The 19,642-nt window shown below is 39.3% G+C and overlaps 2 protein-coding genes across 3 annotated transcripts; both read left to right on the top strand.

The window, feature by feature from the left end:
- Positions 1 to 305: 305 nt before the first annotated feature.
- LOC140284426 (GPI mannosyltransferase 1-like) lies at positions 306 to 881 on the top strand. Its single transcript, XM_072378296.1, has 2 exons — positions 306 to 463; positions 682 to 881. Exons 1-2 carry the CDS (start codon positions 331 to 333, stop codon positions 879 to 881), a joined length of 333 nt encoding a protein of 110 aa, XP_072234397.1. The 5' UTR covers positions 306 to 330.
- A 6,078-nt stretch (positions 882 to 6,959) lies between these two features.
- On the top strand, positions 6,960 to 14,466 carry LOC140284260 (leukocyte elastase inhibitor-like). 2 transcript variants are annotated; one of them, XM_072378093.1, is made up of 9 exons: positions 6,960 to 7,138; positions 10,480 to 10,581; positions 11,972 to 12,112; positions 12,314 to 12,431; positions 12,594 to 12,736; positions 12,953 to 13,030; positions 13,135 to 13,224; positions 13,307 to 13,487; positions 13,645 to 14,466. In XM_072378093.1, exons 1-9 carry the CDS (start codon positions 6,962 to 6,964, stop codon positions 13,869 to 13,871), a joined length of 1,257 nt encoding a protein of 418 aa, XP_072234194.1. In that variant the 5' UTR covers positions 6,960 to 6,961; the 3' UTR covers positions 13,872 to 14,466. The 2 variants fall into 2 exon arrangements, with proteins under 2 accessions (XP_072234194.1, XP_072234195.1); XM_072378094.1 differs by lacking the exon at positions 10,480 to 10,581.
- The last annotated feature ends 5,176 nt before the right edge of the window (positions 14,467 to 19,642 follow it).

The following is a 19,642-nucleotide window of genomic DNA, read 5'->3' as shown; positions in this document are numbered from 1 at the left end:
GCCCGAAAAATTTGCACCAACGCGAGACACTAGAGAAAAGCTAACCTTCTTTTGGTCTTACCTGCTTTCCTGATTCATCTTGCATGGTTGGAGATGGAGAGGCTTCTTTCCAACCTCACAGAAAAGCACATCCTTTAAGAAGTATAAGCTTTTGTTATGTAAATCTACCCCATTACATATGCCCTGCCCATTGCTCTGGTCCTGCACACAGCAGAGAGGAGAACAGATGAAACCAAAAATACCTCCATGTGGAGGAGGCCTGTTGTATTTATTGGAAGTTTCCTCAGTCTTGTCCAGACCAGTACACTAACTGTACATGGAAATGAAAAAATGACGCGACCCTTCTGCTGTAAATCCAGGTATGGTTGGCAGTTTCTTCATGAGACATACCTGTACCATCTGACCCGAAGGGACATCAGACACAACTTCTCTCCGTACTTCTACATGCTCTACCTTACTGCAGGTATTTTTTTCCTCTCATTCAATGAGACTCGAACAAAGACCAGCACAGAACACTAGACCGCGTGCAGATGTTACTTTGCTGATCATCCACTTGCAGTGAAGTTCATGTTAAATCCGTTACATAGCAGGAAGTATGTTTTCTTTTCCCTCAAACAGACAGTAAAGACACGGGATTTGATTCAGTTCTCTGAGCTTGACGCACCTCTTTTGTTCTTTCAGACAGCAGGTGGAACCAGGGCCTCGGCCTGGCAGCATTCCTGCCTCAGCTCATCCTGCTGTTGGTGGCATCGTGGGCTTTTCACCGGGACCTGACCTTCGCCTGCTTCCTACATACAGCTATATTTGTCTCCTTCAACAAAGTCTGCACCTCACAGGTACACAAACCACCACCAAGGGGCAGTCTTGTACAAACTACTTGAAAGCGATACTTGAGTAAAAGTACAAGTATCTTACCAGAAAATGACTTTGGTAGAAGTTAAAGTCACCTTTTAAAATATTACTTGAGTAAAAGTCTTAAGTAAATGACATTTAGTGTACTTAAGTATCAAAAGTAATTGTCTGATATAAAATGTACTTAAGTATTAACAGTAAATGTATTTAAAAGAAGTCAGTGGTTAGAATTTTTATTATGAAATTTATTGTGGCTTCCTTACAGTATATAATATATACACAATATACATAAAATATATACATAATATTCAGGCACAGGAGAAAGTCCATTCAGCAAGTCCATGGGATCTGCGGAACAGGCCAAGTATCCATCCAGATGTCCGGCACCATCTTGTGCTTGAGACGACTGCAGGGCAAGAAAAAGTCATCGTCATCAGACGAACTGGACCGGTTGGCATCTGCATTCTTCGATCTGCTGTCTGATGTAGTCAATTCCTGAAATAGCGACAATGAAAATATAGATTATAGATCTAATTCAACACTCTAACATGTTATGACCCCAAATTTAAGTTTTGATTCTAGGTTTGTTATTTTAATTGTGTGTACTATCCATGCTTCAAGATATACTTATTTTTTCACTGTCCCCATGATGTCTTATCTGTTTTGATTGTGGATTCGTCCTTTGTCCACGTTGTACGGCTGCAGCTGCGATCAACTCAGGGTCTCCTGACATGTGGCCAAAACGCTTCCTGATTCCCACCTGCAAGGCAAGTTTATTTGTATAGCACATTTCAGCAACAATTACTGTCACAAAGTGCCAAAGTAACACATTTTGAAAAAACATTTGAATATAATTTAAATTAATTCATTAAAGTTAGAGTCAAGACAATATAGAATAAATACAAGAATAACGATGACCTGGAAAGTATCCACCAGAGGCTTGCAGTACTTAAGTGACAACTTGACTCTGTCAAGTTTGATGGTCAGCAGGTTGATGGTTGGAAGCAGCCATCCCATCATGGCATTTGCTTCTGCTTGCAAGATGTTGGTCGCCTGGGCAACCATGCTCATGGCAGCAGCATGTTCAGTGAGGAAGGCCAGTTCAGCTGGATTGAACCTGTGATTGAAAAAAAAAGACACAACACCATTGTTTAAAATAACACTAAAACTATTGAATTGGATACAACAAGATAATTGCTGAGAAATTGAGTAACTAAGTAAAACTGATCAATAATAAGTGGAAGTTGGGATACAACGTCAAACTAATGTAGTTTCCATACAGGGCCCAGTTTAGGCAGAATACAAAAAAATGCAGTAAAATGGCCCTATTCTGCATTTTGACAAATCAGAAAAAAGTTTCAAAAATCCCAAACAAGGTATTAATGAATCTACAGCCTCTTTAGAATAATTCCATCCAGATTTGAGCAGTCTAACTAATGTAGTTTCCATACAGGCCCTAGTTTAGGCTGATCAGAATGCAAAGAAATGCAGTAAAATGGTCCTTCATACCCATCCCAGACTTCAGGGTCGTGCACATTGGCTAATCATAAAAGTTAACTAGCAAACGTTAGCTAGATATCTGAAAGGCTTATGATAACTAATTCATGTTTAATAACGTTGACATTATGGCTTAATTGAATGAAAATAAATTTAACCTACCTCGATGTGCTTCTTCAGGTTGGACGGGCAGTTTTTGAATGCGAATATTTCAGTTACTCTCAGTAGGCATGACAGGCACTTAATCCGGTAGGAAGAATCTTTCAGTCCAACGTACGAAAATATTTCTTGCAAATACGGCCACGGGTGTGCAACGTTATCTTCATCACCACCACGGAGTTCACCAAGTTCTCCATTGTTGTCGAGATGCTGCTGGAGCGGTGACATTAGCCACAGAGCCTGCAGCAAGTACTTCCATGACGGCATCAAAAATGTGACATGCCCGGACAAGCGGGACTTCTTCTTCGCCCTTGGCGGTTGACATGACAACAAACTTTTACCGCATTACGTCCCCAACTCAAATTTCTTCTGATTTTCATTTGTATTAACAAGGAACGAAGATGGTTAGGAGAAATGTATCGGAGTAAAATTACACATTTTATTTTGGAAATGTAGTGGAGCAAAAGCGAAAGTTGCCATAAATGTAAATAACAAAGTAAAGTACAGATATGTGAAAAATCTACTCAAGTACAGTAACAAAGTATTTGTACTTCGTTACATTACAACACTGGATAAAATTAGAATATATGTCATAATGATGAATTAAAATGTATTGATTATCAGAACATGATTATTGTCAGAAAAAGTCATTAGTTAATCAATTGTTCCAAATCTTGGGCATCGAGGGCAAGTACAACGCTACAATATTTCTACTATTATTTTCCTTTTAGCATAAACATTGGTAAATATTAGGCTAATTAATGTGGATGGCATTGCTATTAGTAGTCTATGTCAACACTGTGGAGACATCTCATCTATGAGATTGTTGAAGCAGAAGTCCCAGCCTGACCTGCTGGCAATTGTTCTGCATTTTAAAGTGCATCAGTTGGCATAAACTTGTTTTTATACCACATTTCTTTACAACTGCAAAGTGCTTGACTACAAGGAGTAAGATCAAATGAGAATTGGCAAAGAGAAAATGGGGACAACTGATCTGTTTCACATGTACGGGAGTTCTGTTGTAGCAGTATTCTCACACTGTTCCCCTTAAAAAGCTAATGATTAACCACCCCGGCCTTTCCCTGTGTCCTAATGTTAGCTGTCAGTAACGTCAAAGTTACAGAAAACAACCACCAAGAAACGTTTTTGCTGTTGATTCTTTTATCAGTAAAGGAAGAAGGGGGTGATAGGGAAATTATTCTGAGTCTTGAAAAATGTGCTGTTGAAGATAGCAACCACAGCAGGACAAGTTATTTTAAAAGTAAATGTGGATAATTAGAAAAAAACAAAAACAAAGAGGAGGTACAGGGATGGAGAGTAATTTTATGTATATTCTACGATGGGTGTTGTCCGAGAGCTAATATGTATGGCATCTGACGTGATCCCACAAGATGGCTCTTGGTTTGATTTTGTTTGTGACTGAGGAACATTTAAAAAAATACAGACATCATGCCTGACACCTCCTTTGATGTCAGAGAGATTTAGGACGACATGGAAGGAGACTTAAAGTATAACAGACATTAAAATGTTAGAATTAATATTATTATAGTTCATTGGGATTCTTTATCTCCCAATGTTCACACTGAACTCTAAACCTTTCGAGTTCTGTTTCCTGCACACACTGTTGTATGCATCCTAATTTCATGGTTTACTATGAGACCAGCTTGTCATTTAGATTACTCATCTTAAGAGCGCCTTGGATCTTCACCACACCACTTAATTATTTGTCAAGAAATCAAGAGTCACATTAAATGCTTTCTCCACCATGAGAAATTATGGCCCAAATATGCACAATATTAACTTAACAACAACAATTCAGACGGGTCAGGGACAAAATATCAAAGACTTCATTTTTCAGAGTAAGGAGACAGCCTGTATAAAACTGATTGTGTCCTGAGCACGAAGGTTGAGCTTGTTCGAGCAAATGAACCAAGGAATCTCTCAGTGGAGGCGTTATGTTAGCTGAACTTATGTTAGCTAACAAGCATCTGTTAAAATTGCTCTTTTGGATACCATGTTGTTTCAGCCTGTTTCACAAGCTGTTGCACAAAAACTAGGTGGACATTTATGTATAAGTGGCAAAGGTTTGTGGGATTGTGTATCCATGACAAAGAGCACCAGTAAAAGTAATTTCATTATGTCCTGGCTTCTTCTGACTTACTCATTGACTCTTGAAGGGAGGAAGTGTCAATAAAAGGTTGCAGTTTAGAAATAGGCTGACACATGCAAAAACTCATCAGTCTCCGTCAGTGTGCAACTGTATTACAGATTGCCTACTAGTATTCATGTAGGCCAACATGTAGTCAGAACATTTGGAACCAATTTGGACTTTTTGCACATTTTTTGATTAAATTTGTCAGGATTATGGATTATAATTCAGGTTTATAATTATGACCTCCCTTTGAATTAACCCAGTCACTTATGTCCAGCATTTTGTCCAACTATTCACCACTGATTATAGATCTCATTACAACTGTAAATTTAATCATTAGTTGGCATTCATTGCAGGCCACTTTTAAATGGTCATTGAAAAGTCAGCTCATAATACATTCTGTGATTTATTTGTTTTAATGAGCAAATCTGTAAATGATTGTATTTGTCATTGTCAATTCAACTGGGTAGTTACAACCCAATAATTAATTGGGATTCTTTATCTCCCAATTTTCACACTAAACTCTAAACCTTCCGAGTTCTCTCTCCTGCAGTCACAATCGTACAAAAAACAGAATCAGATTATCGGCCATGTTTATTTGTACTAACATGGAATTTGACTCCAGCATTTCATTTTCTTATTTTTGCTTTCATTGCACAATAAAGTCATACATGCAGACACATGAAATGTGTGCAAACATAAATGGAAATACAGTATATACAGCAAAAAAACACAAACAGATTTTGTACAATTGTAACAAGATTGCGATTAAATTTTTGTCATTGGCAAACTTTATTCTTTAACATAACCTGAACCGTCTTCAACAAGATTTCATTTGATTTCTTTAATTTGTCCTCAGGAATAGTTTTCCAGACATCTTGAAGCACATTCCATTTGGCATTTTTCATATTTTTAGTGAATGCAGTATGTGCAATGTGAATACAAAGTGACTGTACATATCTGTACATTTCCATTATGTATAGACACAACGCTGACTCATCCCTTGAGATAGATGCCTCGAATGATTCATAGATCAGTTTCATGTAGCTTAAAGAAAAAACAACACAAAACAAAAAATATATACTCCTCTGAAAATGGTCCACAAAAGACCACATTTACAGGATTCATGCTGCTTGGAACAAAAAAAAGAAGAAAAGAGGGATGACCCAAGACTTTTGCACACCTGTATGTGCAAGTAGATCGATCAGTATGTGCAACCTTAATTAAAAGAAGTGATTATTCATGTAATCTATAGCTATATTATTACTTATGCAAATTCCATATTAAAAGTGTCAAAGAATGGAATAGATTGAAGACAAGGAGAAAAAAAGATATCAGAATATTCAAGTTAAATTCATTATAATTACGTTTAAAACGAGGTATAGCCCTTGGTGTCTTGTTTTTTTACATTTTAAATTTGAAAGTAACATGCTGATACATATTTGTTTGACAGCAAGATATGTGCGTATTTCTAGTGACAGTGACGTTCTGGGGTTTTTCCACGTTACTTACCTCACATGCGTAGCGGTTGCTGCGTTAATAGTCGAGATAAAGCTTTTTCAACCACTTCGGCTTCCGTAGATTGACAACTGAAAATGCGGAAGCCTTCTTTTTTTTGCCTGTCAATTTTTGGGGCGTGTCGGCTTGTCTAAAACATATATAAACCGAGGCTTCTGCGTTTCTTTTTCACGTGATGCTAAAAACGACTCCAGAGGACCACAAGAAAACAAACCATCTGTCAGTAAGTAAAACTCAACTCAGTCTGCGAGTAAAGTTTTATGGATAGTTGGTATTAGTGCTGGAATTAAGCGGCGCTTAGCAATCATTTCCACAGAAGTCGTACGGAACAGGTGTGACGGGACAGGTTTAGTGTTAAAGGGGAAAAGTCCTGTTGAACCTGTAACAGTGTTGCACATGTAAATCTGCATGAAACCAAAAGCGTGGTGCAATGTTACATTATGGGCTGCTTAATTGTGCTGTCAAAGAGCAATTTGAACGCAGTTTGACTGTAATCCAGTGTATAACATTCGGTTGTGTACACACCAACAAAGGCATGATTTTTGTATAGAACTCCATACTAAGCTATATCTCAGTTAAACTGAGGTGTACCTGCTTGGTGTATGCAAAGTTTACTACAGTTCTACATCAGTCTAAAATCTGTTATAGCTTTGTTGTCTGTGAGCTCCAGATACTCCTGGCTGATCTGTGGAATGGTAATTTCAGCATCTTTTCAGTGGAGTTTGATCCATCAAGTGATCGGTGATTAATGTTCTGTCCTAACTCGTTTCCACAGCAGGCACAATGGCATCACCTACCCCCCTGTCCAAGGCCAACACCAGCTTCTCTCTGGCTTTGCTCAAAACGCTGGGCGATAATGACAAGTCTGCAAACATCTTCTACTCCCCTTTCAGCATCTCCTCAGCCCTGGCTATGGTGATGCTGGGGGCCAGAGGCAACACGGCCACACAGATGTCAGAGGTACAGTTTAATGTCATTTAAATGCCAACTGTCCATCTTTGCGATCCCGCATTAAACGCGGTGTACGTTCTGTTTGATTTGATTTAAATCGATCACACTTATAGTAACATGGAGCCACTTATGTCCCATTTGACTGAGGTCACTGAGGTGACTATATTTCCCCAAGACGCGATCACGCACCGCTGAACAGGAAAGCTCCATGAAGAAGACTGCGTTGAATTTGATAGGAGAGAAAGTTCACGAATCACTTGTCTCGTCTTCTGCCGTCAGCAGAAATTGTGTGTCATGCTCAGACTCTGACCAGCCCTGTGCTGTGTTGCTATGGGAACGTGATCAGTAATATGGACGTGTAAGGGCAATAAAGATCTGTTTGAATTGGCCTAAGCTGTGCATACTGGCAGAATAACTGTGGCTCTGGCTCTGCCTCTTTTAACTCTGGCTATCAAGGTTCTTTAGTCAATGAATGGAGACCTTCATGATGAACATTTTCTGTACCTTTTTTGATTAAACTCACAGTAATTGCATTTAGAAAATAATTTGTAATTACCTCAACCACAGTTTTCATGCTTACAATGTACACATTACATGTACATTTCTGATGGTTTCAATGGTTATAGATCTGCTTCCTACATTAAGTTGCAAAGATGTAGGAGTCAGCTTTGGGAAAAGCATTACTCAAAGCTCCTTTTCTATTTAGTTTCTCTGAGGCTTAACAGAACAATACAGAGGCATTTTTTAAATATTTGTGGAAGTTGACACTATAAGACAAGCATGTCTAAGCTTTTGATAAAGTCATGCCACACCCAGTTGAGTCAAGTCAGTGGGTGTGAGTACATGGGAAGGGAAAGGCCTCACCCATAATCTGCCCTGACCCTGGATTTAAAGTAACAACTCCAGTCATTAGAAATGACAAAGTCTCACACAAATGGCACATTTATTATACCATAATTACAAGATGCCACTTCAGTATTCATCTGCTAACATGTTGAACGTTCTAAAAATAGCAGATATGACTCTCTTTTCTGTCGTCTCTGTGCCTTTGTGTTATCTGACTCTGGGACAGCAGGGTTATTACCTGCCTGTTCAGCTGGGTCAGGGACAAAATATCAAAGAGTTCATTGTTCAGAGTAAGGAGGCAGCCTGTATAAAACTGATTGTGTCTTGAGGACGAAGGTTCAGCTTGTTTGAGCAAATGAACCAAGGAATCTCTCATTGAGGCGTTATGTTAGCTGAACTTATGTTAGCTAAGAGCATCTGTTAAAATTGCTGTTTTGGATACCATGTTACGGTGCCTGTATGTCTTTCAGCAAAATGGGTGATTCAGACTGTTGCACAAGCTGTTGCGCAAAAAACTAAGTGGACATTTGGTACAGTTTAGAAATGGGCTGACACATGTAAAAACTCATCAGTCTCTGTCAGTGTGCAACTGTAATACAGATTGTCTGCTTGTCGTCATGTAGGCCGACAGATAGTTGGAAAATTTGCTGCCAAATTAAACTTTTTGCGCACTTTTTAAAATTAAATTCAGGATCATGGATACAAGTTTATAATTAAGACATCTTGTTGAATTAGGCCAGTCACTTATTTCCAGCATTTTTCCAACTGTTCATCACTGATTATAGATATTATTACAACTGTAAATTTAACCATTTCAACTAATTATTAGTTGAAGTTATTCTCATTAGTTATTGCGTTAATTGCGATAAGATTAATTAAAAAAAAAAATAACGCATTAATTTCTTTTGATCATGGTTAATTGCAGCCTTAGCAAATTGGCCATGTGTCTAATGACTGCAGTTCTTCATTCATTTAACTGTCATTAGGCCTGTTCTGTTTGTCGTTTGTTGTCTACGACCTCTTCAGTTTTAAGACCTCATTGTTGTGGCATTTTATGTGCTGTGTTTTTGAAATGGACATGTCAAGTGGGTCTACAGTGCACTTTTTTATTTGAAAGAAGAAATAAAAGATGCATTGCATTTTTTCTTTGTGTTTATTTGATTCTAACTCTATATTTTTAATATAGAGATTAATCGTGAGTTAACTGTGGAAAAAATGTGATTAATCGTTTGACAGCCCTACTAGTTATCCATTATTTTTCCCAAATCTGAGACTGTCTTCAGCTGAGGCCTGCTGATGAACTATACTTGGATGTGCCTAAATGCAGGCTAAAAACTAAAGGCGATCGAGCTTTTGCAGTGGCTGCCTGTCCCGAAGCTGTGGACAGCTAGTAGAACTGTGGACAGTTAGCGCTGCATATCAGAAACTCTGGACATTTTTAAATCCTCTCTTAAAACTCACCTTTTCTCCCAGGCTTTCAGACCTGGGGGAAACAAATGTTGTCTTTGTTTCGATTGCATGTCTTTGTTAAATTCATTTTTTGGATTTTATTGTTATTTATTTTATTTGTTATAAGGTGCTCTATAAATAAACATGACCTTTTACAGCTGACTTGATACATAGATGTTCATAATTTGACAATCAGGCTGTATTTCAAATTGTTTGATCTTAGTAGAGCTACAGTCTTTTTAACACCACTGCACCATTTAACGCACACACACACACACACACACACTCCCCGATGCACAGGTTTGCATTCATGGCAGGTCACTTTTAAATGGTCATTAAAAAGTCAGCTCATGATACATTCTGTGATTTAAACGATGTATCTGTCATTGTCATGCAGTAATGCTACTCAGATTTAAACCAGTATTAACTGATATATAGTTTTATTAATTCATTTATTTTTGTGGGGTTCTTGTCACTTTTATTTTGCAAAGAAGTGGGATCACATGCAATAAAGGCTATGAGCTCTGGAGCCAAACCCCTTACCTGCTGTTACAGAACTCCCAGGCTCTGTAAAAGGGCCACAGCTTAACCAGTTGAGCTGTGTGGTGCCCTGCCAGGACCTTTTTGGAGATTTTCTCTCCACGATTCAACCTGTGCTGGCTGCTGAAAGTTTTTTTTTCAAATACTTATGTGGTGGAAAGTCGCCCTCTGTCACTGACCTTAACAGCCTGGAGTTCAAACGATCCTCCTTAAACACAGTCTGCCTGTAAAAAGTTAATCCTGACGACATGATAGGGGATGGCTACTCTTTGAGCCTTCTCTCACCATCACAGAGCTGTGGCTCAGCATGTGCCACAAAAATAATTCTGCAAATATAGGTTAACCTTTCAGCTAAAGTTAGAGAAAGAACCCTGTGTCCAAATGAATTTGAGTGTGCAGAGGCAGCAGAATGCAACTCAGTCCACACACCACTGACTAAGATGACATAACTCACTGTACACAAATGGATGAATGATGTCTAACTTAACTGCGATTGCTACTAATTGCACCCGTAGGTTCTCTGCTTCACAAAGGCAGAGCAGCAGCACGCAGGAGCGCAGCAGATGAAAATGCAGATGCAACAGCAGGTTCAGTCCTGTCTGCCAAACGTGCTGAAGGTGGTAACAAAGCCAGTAGTACAGGGGCTGTACGCTATTGGGGGAACATATTACTAACAGATGGTCTGGGTGGTGGCATATGGTGACTGGAGTTGACTTCATGGTTGTTTCTTCTACTCTCTTTTTGTTGTTGTTGTTAAATTATTTTGCCTTGAACCATCAGCAAAGAAAAATTGAATTCTGAGGAGGTTTTTGTATAACATGGTGGAAGGATTCATATTTTGTTAATGTTTATGGGAACTCTGATCAGCCTTTGGGATGTGGGTCCTTTTATTTAAGGTGTAAAGATGTCAGAATATTTTCCGTTTCTCTCTGTGTCCTGCTTTTTAGTCAATGTGTTCCTGTTTAATCCCACTGTTATGCAGCACATGATGTGTTTAGTGATGAGGAAAACCTCAAGTTTCAGATTGATTCAGATTCATTTCTAAAAAGGTTGGGATGCTGTTTACAATGTAAATGGAAAAAGAATTCAGGGATTTGCAGATCTCATAAATCATTATTTTATTAACAGTAAAGCATAGGAAACAAAAAAAAATCAAAATGTTGTTGAAAAATCTCAAAAAGACTGGGGGGGTGAAAAGTAAAGTATACTGAAATGAAGTAGCTGGAGGAACATGTTGCCATTAATTAAGTTTGTTTGTTCAGTAGCATGATTGGGGAAAAAAAAAGAGAACCTAAGAGAGGTAGAGTCTACAGGAAGTAAAGAAAAGACCTTCTACCACAAAATATGCAACAATTTCAGAATAATGTTCCTCAGTGTGAAATTGCAAAAATGAATATTTTATCCTCTATAGTAGATAATGTCATCAAAAGATTCTGAGAAGCTGGAGACATCTCTGTATGCAAAGGACATGGCTAAAAATGGCTAAAATCTTCAGACCTTCAAGCAGCATTGCAATAAAAAGGGACCCGATTCCATTATGGAAATCACTTCATGGGTTCAGGAACTGTCCCAGAAATCATTGTCTGTAAACACAGTTCACCGTGCCATCCAGAAATGCAGCTTAAAGCTATCATCCAAAGAAAAGCCATATACAGTATGTCCATAATCCAGGAATACGGCCATCTTCTCTGGAACAAATCTATTTTAAAATGGACAGAGGCAAAGTGGAAGTCCTCTTTTAACTATGTTCTATTGTAAATAGGTTAATGAGATTTTGTCATTTACAATTTACACAGCATCCCAACTCTTTTTTGACAATCCAAACATTATGCTGTGTTGTTCTATGCAGTATGGCAGTTCTATTTGAATACCCACATTTTAGATGTCTTACAAATGGAGTAACGTAGAAGTAAATAAATCGGCGTTTAAATGTAAACCTATTTCAGCTCATCGAGCATTACTGATGTACTATTTGTAGTTCTTTATGGCTCTTTATTTTGTCCACAGTGCCTGAAGACACAGGATTGTCAGGATGAGATCCACACCAGCTTCGCCCAGCTGCTGAGTGAGCTCAACAAGTCAGACGCTCCGTATGCTTTGAGTGTCGCCAACAGATTGTACGGAGAGCAGTCTTACCAGTTTGTTGAGGTGTGTTCTTTTTCACTATGTGTTCATGGAGTTTCTCAGGTGTGGTTGTTTGTGAATGAGAGGGGCTGAGAGGGATGATAAAGCTCTGTAAGATTTAATGCTAATGAGGGACAAGTAGTGAATGACAAACTACAGTTATGGCTGTGAAAAGGTTTTGCTTGAACAACCAATTTCTGTAAATGTTTGGTTTACTGGTTTCAGGATTTCCTAGGAAAGACCAAAAAGCACTACGATGCCGAGCTGGAGTCTGTGGATTTCGTCAAGAGCTCCGAAGCAGTTAGGGTTCACATCAACAGCTGGGTGGAGACACAGACACAAGGTGGATGCCACACACAAGCCCAAAGACTAACTCAGTTTCTCACTGAGGCTGAAAAAAGTCGCCGTAACATAGAAAGCATGCGTTCAATGGTGTAGGAAATGCATGACTGCCTTAGTTTTGCATGTGAATTTGCTTCATGTTTGTATCAATGTTGCTAATTAGGTAAAATTAAGGATGTGCTGCCCAGCGGTGTGGTGAATAACATGACCAGGCTGGTGCTGGTCAACGCCATCTACTTCAAAGGCAACTGGAACAAGCAGTTTCAGGAGAGTGCCACACGTGACGCTCAGTTCAGGCTCAGCAAGGTAATTTTCTTTGAGAAGCAGAAAAAAAGCTTTTATGACGAACTTGTCAGCAAACATATGACAATAGGCACGCTAGAGGAAGTGGGATACTGTTGCCAAATTCATGTTAGTCAAAATTTGAGAATTCTTTTTCACTTCTTTGTCGATTGTTGGACAATCTCTGAAGATTGAGGAGAAAAAAAAGATTTATCATGTTGCATTTCTCTTTCCTTACAGAATAACACTAAGCCGGTGAAAATGATGCACCAGAAGAGCAAGTTCCCTTTGACCTACATCCCTGAAGCCAACTGCCAGGTAATTTGGTTCATATGAGGTTAAACCTGCAGTACAAGGTCTGTAGATATCAAACTTTCATTAAAAGTACTTAAACTGTAATATTTCTACCACCTGTTTGACAGATTCTAGAACTGCCTTACAAAGGAAAGGAGCTGAGCATGATCATCTTTCTGCCCAATGACATAGAGGACAGTACGACAGGTCTGGAGAAGGTAGGACATGAGCATGTTTGAACACATAAAGAAACCTGCGAGGTGCACACAAAGTAGGGACTGATTTTATATGCATCCTCAGCTGGAGAAAGAGCTGACGTATGAGAACTTTGTGGAGTGGACTCGTCCAGACATGATGAATGATGTCGAGGTCCAGGTGGGCCTGCCCCGGTTCAAGATGGAGGAGAAATACGACATGAAGGAGGTCCTGGTCAGCATGGGCATGCAGGATGCCTTCGACATGGGAAAGAGTGATTTCTCTGGTAGGAAATGTTCCTGGATGATACCAGATATATTCATAACCCTGTAAGGAACAGGTACCCCAAAAGCTGAGCTGGCAGCTGAGGTTTTCATCAGTGTGCTCCTCAATAAATACTTGTCATGGGTTGTAAGATCTTCCGTCCTTCTCCTTTGTGACAGGCATGTCTCCCGGCAATGACCTGGTGCTGTCAGAAGTCTTCCACAAGGCTTTCGTGGAAGTCAACGAGGAGGGAACCGAGGCTGCAGCCGCCACTGCTGCTATCATGATGCTGCGCTGTGGCTTACGTCCAGCCAGTTTCGTTGCAGATCACCCTTTCCTCTTCTTCATCAGACACAACCCTTCCATGAGCGTCCTCTTTGCTGGCCGTTACTGCTCCCCCGAGTGAGCGCTGCATCACTTAGATCAGCGTGTCTCAGCTGGAGGGAGGTTACAATACAACTAAACAGCTTTAGTGTCACATTTTATTTTGGATCAGTTGGAAAGTGTTTAGAATAATCGCTATAGAACACGTCGAGTTCCCATCCTTTGTTTTCAGCACCAACTGGAGCTTCGTGTTTACATCACGTCTCACACGAGTGGTTCAGAGTTTATCTTCTGCCTCGCTGAAGGTTCAATTCTTGCACTGTTTTAACTTAATCTCCTCCTTAGTTTTTATTCATGACCTTATGGCCCTGTTTGCTGCAGCCTAATTTCTTCCGTGCCTTTGTCAGCTGGCAGCACAGACATCAGCTTTGCACTTTATGATACGCAACATTCAATTTAATCTTTTTACACTTTTGCTGAACCAAAGAGAAGATTGTAACTAAGTGACAGACACATATGTCTTTGGTAATTATGTAAAGTGCAGTTATGTAAGTCTGCATTAATATAGACCGAAAAGAACAAGAACTTACATGAAGGTTTGTTGGCATTGGGTCTGTGTCATTTACATGCATCCCTACACTTATACACGTGGAATTAAAGTGTGTGGTTTGAAAACATTTTGTCTGTTTATTTTCCTTAAGTGTGAGAAGATGGACGTCAGTGAGAAACATGTCATTCAGTCATTAGGTTGTTCCATTGTTATTTACATGTAGAGCTAAATCTAATACTTTAATCCGTCTGGTATTTGAGAGAATTACAGTAACTACTTTATAGATTCCTATTTCCACAGGAAATAAAATGAAAGGGGGGGGGGGGGGGGGGAAATGATCATAATAATGCAGGCTTCCTACAAGGTTCGGTGCCCTTTCTCTGTTGAGATGATCTAACTGCTTCAATAAGGTGGAAGTCTCAGAAGGATTCAGCACTCCATCACATTTTCAGTCCAGTTCTTCTTACTTAGCCATACCTCAGAAACGTGGCATTAGAGACACCAGCGACCATAGTCAAATGCATTCCAGGGGCCAGAGCGGGCGACATAGAATCCTATTTAAAACTGCTGGCTAAGGATAAGCGTAAATACGGTAAAATAGTTATTCACGTCGGCGGTAATGACACCCGGTTACGCCAATCGGAGGTCACTAAAATTAATGTTGCATCGGTGTGTAATTTTGCCAAAACAATGTCGGACTCCGTAGTTTTCTCTGGACCCCTGCCAAATCTGACCAGTGATGACATGTTTAGCCGCATGTCCTCATTCAATCGCTGGTTGTCTAGATGGTGTCCAGCAAACAACGTGGGCTACATAGATAATTGGCAATCTTTCTGGAGAAAACCTGGTCTGATGAGGAGAGACGGCATCCATCCCACTTTGGAAGGAGCTCTTCTAGTTTCTAGAAATATGGACGAATTTATTAGTCATCCAAAAACATGACAACCCAGGGTTGAGACCAGGATGCAGAGTTGTAGTCTTACACACTTCTCTGCGGCTGCCCCCCCCCTCAATCAAAAAACACAAAAGGAGCAAATCCTCTTGTGCAAAAAAAATGTAAAACAAAAACTTTAACTGAACAAAAACATCAAACTATTAAATGTGGTTTGCTGAATATTAGATCTCTCCCTTCGAAGTCTCTGTTAGTGAATGATTTGATTCGTGATCATCATATTGATATATTTTGTTTTACAGAAACCTGGCTGCAGCAGGAGGATCATGTTATTATTAATTAATCAACTCCCTCTGACTATTTAAATGTTCATGTTCCTCGAACCACAGGTAGAGGAGGAGGAGTGGCAGCTATCTTCAGATCAGGGTTACTAATCAGTCCTAGACCCAAGATTAGTTTTAGCTCTCTTGAATCTCTGATTCTCAGTTTTTCCCACCCAAAGTGGAAATCACAAAAACCTCTTGTGTTTGTTGTTGTGTATCGTCCACCTGGCCCTTATTCTGAGTTTCTCTCTGAATTCTCAGAGTTTTTATCCCAGTTAGTGCTGAGTACAGATAAAGTCATTGTAGTGGGTGACTTTAATATTCATGTAGATGTTGAAAATGACAGCCTAAATATTAACTTTAATTCTATATTAGACTCTATTGGATTTTCTCAAAGTGTTCACAGACCTACTCACTGCCTTAATCATACCCTTGACCTTGTGCTGACTTATGGCATTGAGAGTGAACAGTTAACAGTGTTCCCTCATAACCCTGTCTTGTCTGACCATTTTTTAATAACTTTTGAATTTACATTACTTGACTACACGGTTTCTGAGAAGAATTCTACATATAGAAGGTGTCTGTCAGAGAATGCTGTAACCAGATTTAAAGAGTTGATTTCATCATCCTTTTCTTCACTGCCATGTGCTGATATGACAGAGGACGGCTACCTAAATTTTACTCCAGTAGAACTTGACTCTCTTGTTGACAGCACTACAGCTTCAATGCGTACAACACTGGACAATGTTGCCCCTCTGAAAAGGAAGGTAATCAGTCAGAAGAGGTTGGCTCCTTGGTATAATTCACAGCTGCGTGCGTTAAAGCAGACTGCAAGAAAGCTGGAGAGACAGTGGCGTTCCTCTAATTTAGAAGAGTCTCAATTAGTCTGGAAAGATAGTTTAATAACGTATAAGAAAGCACTTCGTAAAGCTAGAACTGCTTATTATTCATTATTGATAGAAGAGAATAAGAATAATCCCAGGTTTCTTTTCAGCACTGTTGCCAGGCTGACAAAGAGTCCGAGCTCTGTTGAGCCATGTATTCCTTTAACTCTCAGCAGTGATGATTTCAAGAGATTCTTCATCAATAAAATTGTTTCTATCAGAGAGAAGATTAATGGAATCCTTCCCATTATTATCACTGATGTATCATCAAGTAGAGCAGCTTTAGAAGTATCTTTCGAACCTGAATTGTATTTAGACAGCTTCTGTCCAGTTGATCTTTCTGAGCTAACAACAGCAATAGTCTCTTCTAAACCATCAACTTGTATGTTAGACCCAATCCCAACCAGACTGTTCAAGGAGGTTTTCCCCTTAATTGACACTTCCATATTGGATTTGATCAATCGGTCTTTGTTGATAGGAAATGTACCTCAGACTTTTAAGGTTGCTGTAATTAAACCTTTACTTAAAAAACCTACTCTTGATTCAGAAGTGTTGGCTAATTATCGACCTATATCCAATCTCCCTTTTTTGTCCAAAGTTCTTGAAAAAATAGTTGCAGTTCAACTTTGTGATCATTTACATAGAAATAATCTGTTTGAAGAGTTTCAGTCAGGATTCAGAGTGCATCATAGCACAGAAACAGCACTGGTAAAAGTTACCAATGATCTCCTGTTAGCTTCTGATAGCGGACTTGTTTCTGTGCTTGTCCTGTTGGATCTCAGTGCTGCATTTGATACGATCGATCACAGCATTCTGTTACAGAGACTTGAACATGTTATTGGGATTAAAGGAACTGCATTAGGCTGGTTTAAGTCATATTTATCTGATAGATTCCAGTTTGTTCTTGTAAATGAAGAATCTTCCTCACACGTTGGAGTAAGTCATGGAGTTCCTCAGGGTTCTGTGCTTGGACCGATTCTTTTTACTTTATACATGCTTCCATTAGGTAACATTATCAGACAGCATGGCATAAATTTCCATTGTTATGCTGATGATACTCAGCTGTACTTATCTATGAAACCAGATGAAACCTACAGGTTGGTCAGACTACAAGCCTGTCTTAAAGACATAAAGACCTGGATGACTCAGAACTGTCTGCTTTTAAATTCAGACAAAACTGAAGTTGTTCTCTTTGGACCTGAGCGCTTCAGGGAGAAATTGTCTAGTTATATAGTTACTCTAGATGGTATTTCCTTGGCTTCTAGTTCTACAGTGAGGAACCTTGGAGTTATTTTTGACCAGAATTTATCATTTGACGCACATATAAAACTGGTTTCTAGGACTGCCTTCTTTCACCTTCGTAATATTGCTAAAATCAGGAACATCCTGTCTCAGGGTGATGCAGAGAAACTAGTTCATGCATTTGTTACTTCAAGATTGGACTACTGTAATTCCTTATTATTGGGCTGTCCCACATATTCTCTGAAAAGCCTCCAGCTGATCCAAAATGCTGCAGCCAGAGTTCTGATGAGAACTAACAGGAGAGATCATGTTTCTCCAGTTTTAGCTTCTCTTCATTGGCTCCCTGTTAAATTCAGAATAGAATTTAAGATTCTTCTTCTCACATATAAAGTTCTTAATGACCGAGCTCCATCATATCTTAAAGATTTAATTGTAAGATATTTTCCTAACAGAGCACTTCGCTCCCAAACTGCAGGTTTACTTGTTGTTCCCAGAGTTTCTAAAAGTAGAATGGGAGGTAGAGCCTTCAGTTATCAGGCCTCTCTCTTGTGGAATAAGCTGCCAGTAAATGTCCAGGAAGCAGACACCCTTTCCACTTTTAAGATTAGGCTTAAAACTTTCCTTTTTGATAAAGCTTATAGTTAGGGATGGCTCAGGTAATCCTGAAACATCCCATAGTTAAGCTGCTATAGGCTTAGACTGCTGGGGGACCTCATCTGTCACGCCTTTCCTCACTTTGCTCTCTTTTTCCCCCTGTTTAATTTCAAAATTGATTTTATGTACATGTGACATTATTGTGATTATTAACCTATGTTTCCCTGTTCCAACAGATATCCTTTGAATGGCGTTATGGTGTTTTTCCCCCCTCTTTTCCCTCTTTTCTGTCTTCTCAAACCCCAGCTGGTCGAGGCGGATGGCCACCCTTCCTGAGTCTGGTTCTGCCAGAGGTTTCTTCCTGTTAAAAGGGAGTCGTTCCTTTCCACAGTTGCCACAGGCACGCTCAGGACGGGAGATTGGACTGAAGACACATTTCGGTGCAATCTGTTGGTTTCCTTAGCTAGGATATTAATTTTTTGAATTGGCTCTATATGAATTAATTGGATTATGATTACAATGAATTGAATTCCAATTGGCTTGAATTGGACTATATTACTTAAGTGCCTTGAGATGACAATTGTTGTAATCTGGCGCTATATAAATAAAATTGAATTGAATTGAATTGAATCAGCATTTTCATCCTGTTTTCCACTATTCAGTTGAGACCATTTCTGATAAGGCTTTATTAGAAAACAGCAGATGAATCAGCCACTTCTTTTGTCGTCCACTTGTCCTATTTTCTCAAGGGAAACATTTCTTCAGGGAATCCCCTTGTTGGTCCAACAAATGCCGTTTTATGCCTGTCAAACTGTTATCTTCTGCATCGGCAACCTATCAAAGTGGGAACAAATTATGGGTCTTTGCAACAGGCTGCTGGTAGCAAGGTGCAATTACTTAGAATTGGTTCTTTGCTAAGTTGTCTTGGTTGACATAAAACTGGTCACCTTATTGAGTCAGGTGACTTAGTATAAAATAAATGTCTTAAATTGTGAGATACGATGACTGCATAGCACAAAACAAGTGGGAAAAAAAACTGTAAAGAGAAAAACTTTCAAACACTTTCAGAAAACATTGAGAACTAACAAGTTTTAGACTCTCAAAAATGAGAAGAGAAGGAGTTGTAAGTTAAGAATTAATGAATGAGCAGCAGTATTTGGGTCCAAAAGACATCTCCATTCAAAACAGTGGTTGTATGTGGATGTAAGCAAGGAAGGAGGAAGGAGGAGGCACTGTCAGCATAAGAAACAGTCCTTAAAGTTGGAACATTGTAGGTCAGGACAAACAGCAACAGGAGTGTTGAAGAACATTCTTGATTGGGGTTGTAATGAATGAGGAAGGCGATATTTGATCAGTTTCTACAAGCCG

Source organism: Leuresthes tenuis, unplaced genomic scaffold (assembly GCF_036924035.1).
Source record: "Leuresthes tenuis unplaced genomic scaffold, fLeuTen1.0.hap1 SCAF_24, whole genome shotgun sequence".
In the NCBI taxonomy this organism is placed as follows: Eukaryota; Metazoa; Chordata; class Actinopteri; order Atheriniformes; family Atherinopsidae; genus Leuresthes; species Leuresthes tenuis.
Note: the sequence above shows the minus strand (reverse complement) of the source record. Positions and strands in the feature narration are given on the sequence as shown.

Bases quoted from the DNA above. Each gene is read 5' to 3' on its own strand.
- LOC140284260 (XM_072378093.1), top strand. From the start codon at position 6,962: ATGGCATCACCTACCCCCCTGTCCAAGGCCAACACCAGCTTCTCTCTG. The intron at 12,113-12,313 runs GTGTGTTCTTTT...TACTGGTTTCAG, and splicing joins AGTCTTACCAGTTTGTTGAG to GATTTCCTAGGAAAGACCAA. The intron at 13,031-13,134 runs GTAATTTGGTTC...CCTGTTTGACAG, and splicing joins TCCCTGAAGCCAACTGCCAG to ATTCTAGAACTGCCTTACAA.
- LOC140284426 (XM_072378296.1), top strand. From the start codon at position 331: ATGACGCGACCCTTCTGCTGTAAATCCAGGTATGGTTGGCAGTTTCTT. The intron at 464-681 runs GTATTTTTTTCC...TTGTTCTTTCAG, and splicing joins CATGCTCTACCTTACTGCAG to ACAGCAGGTGGAACCAGGGC.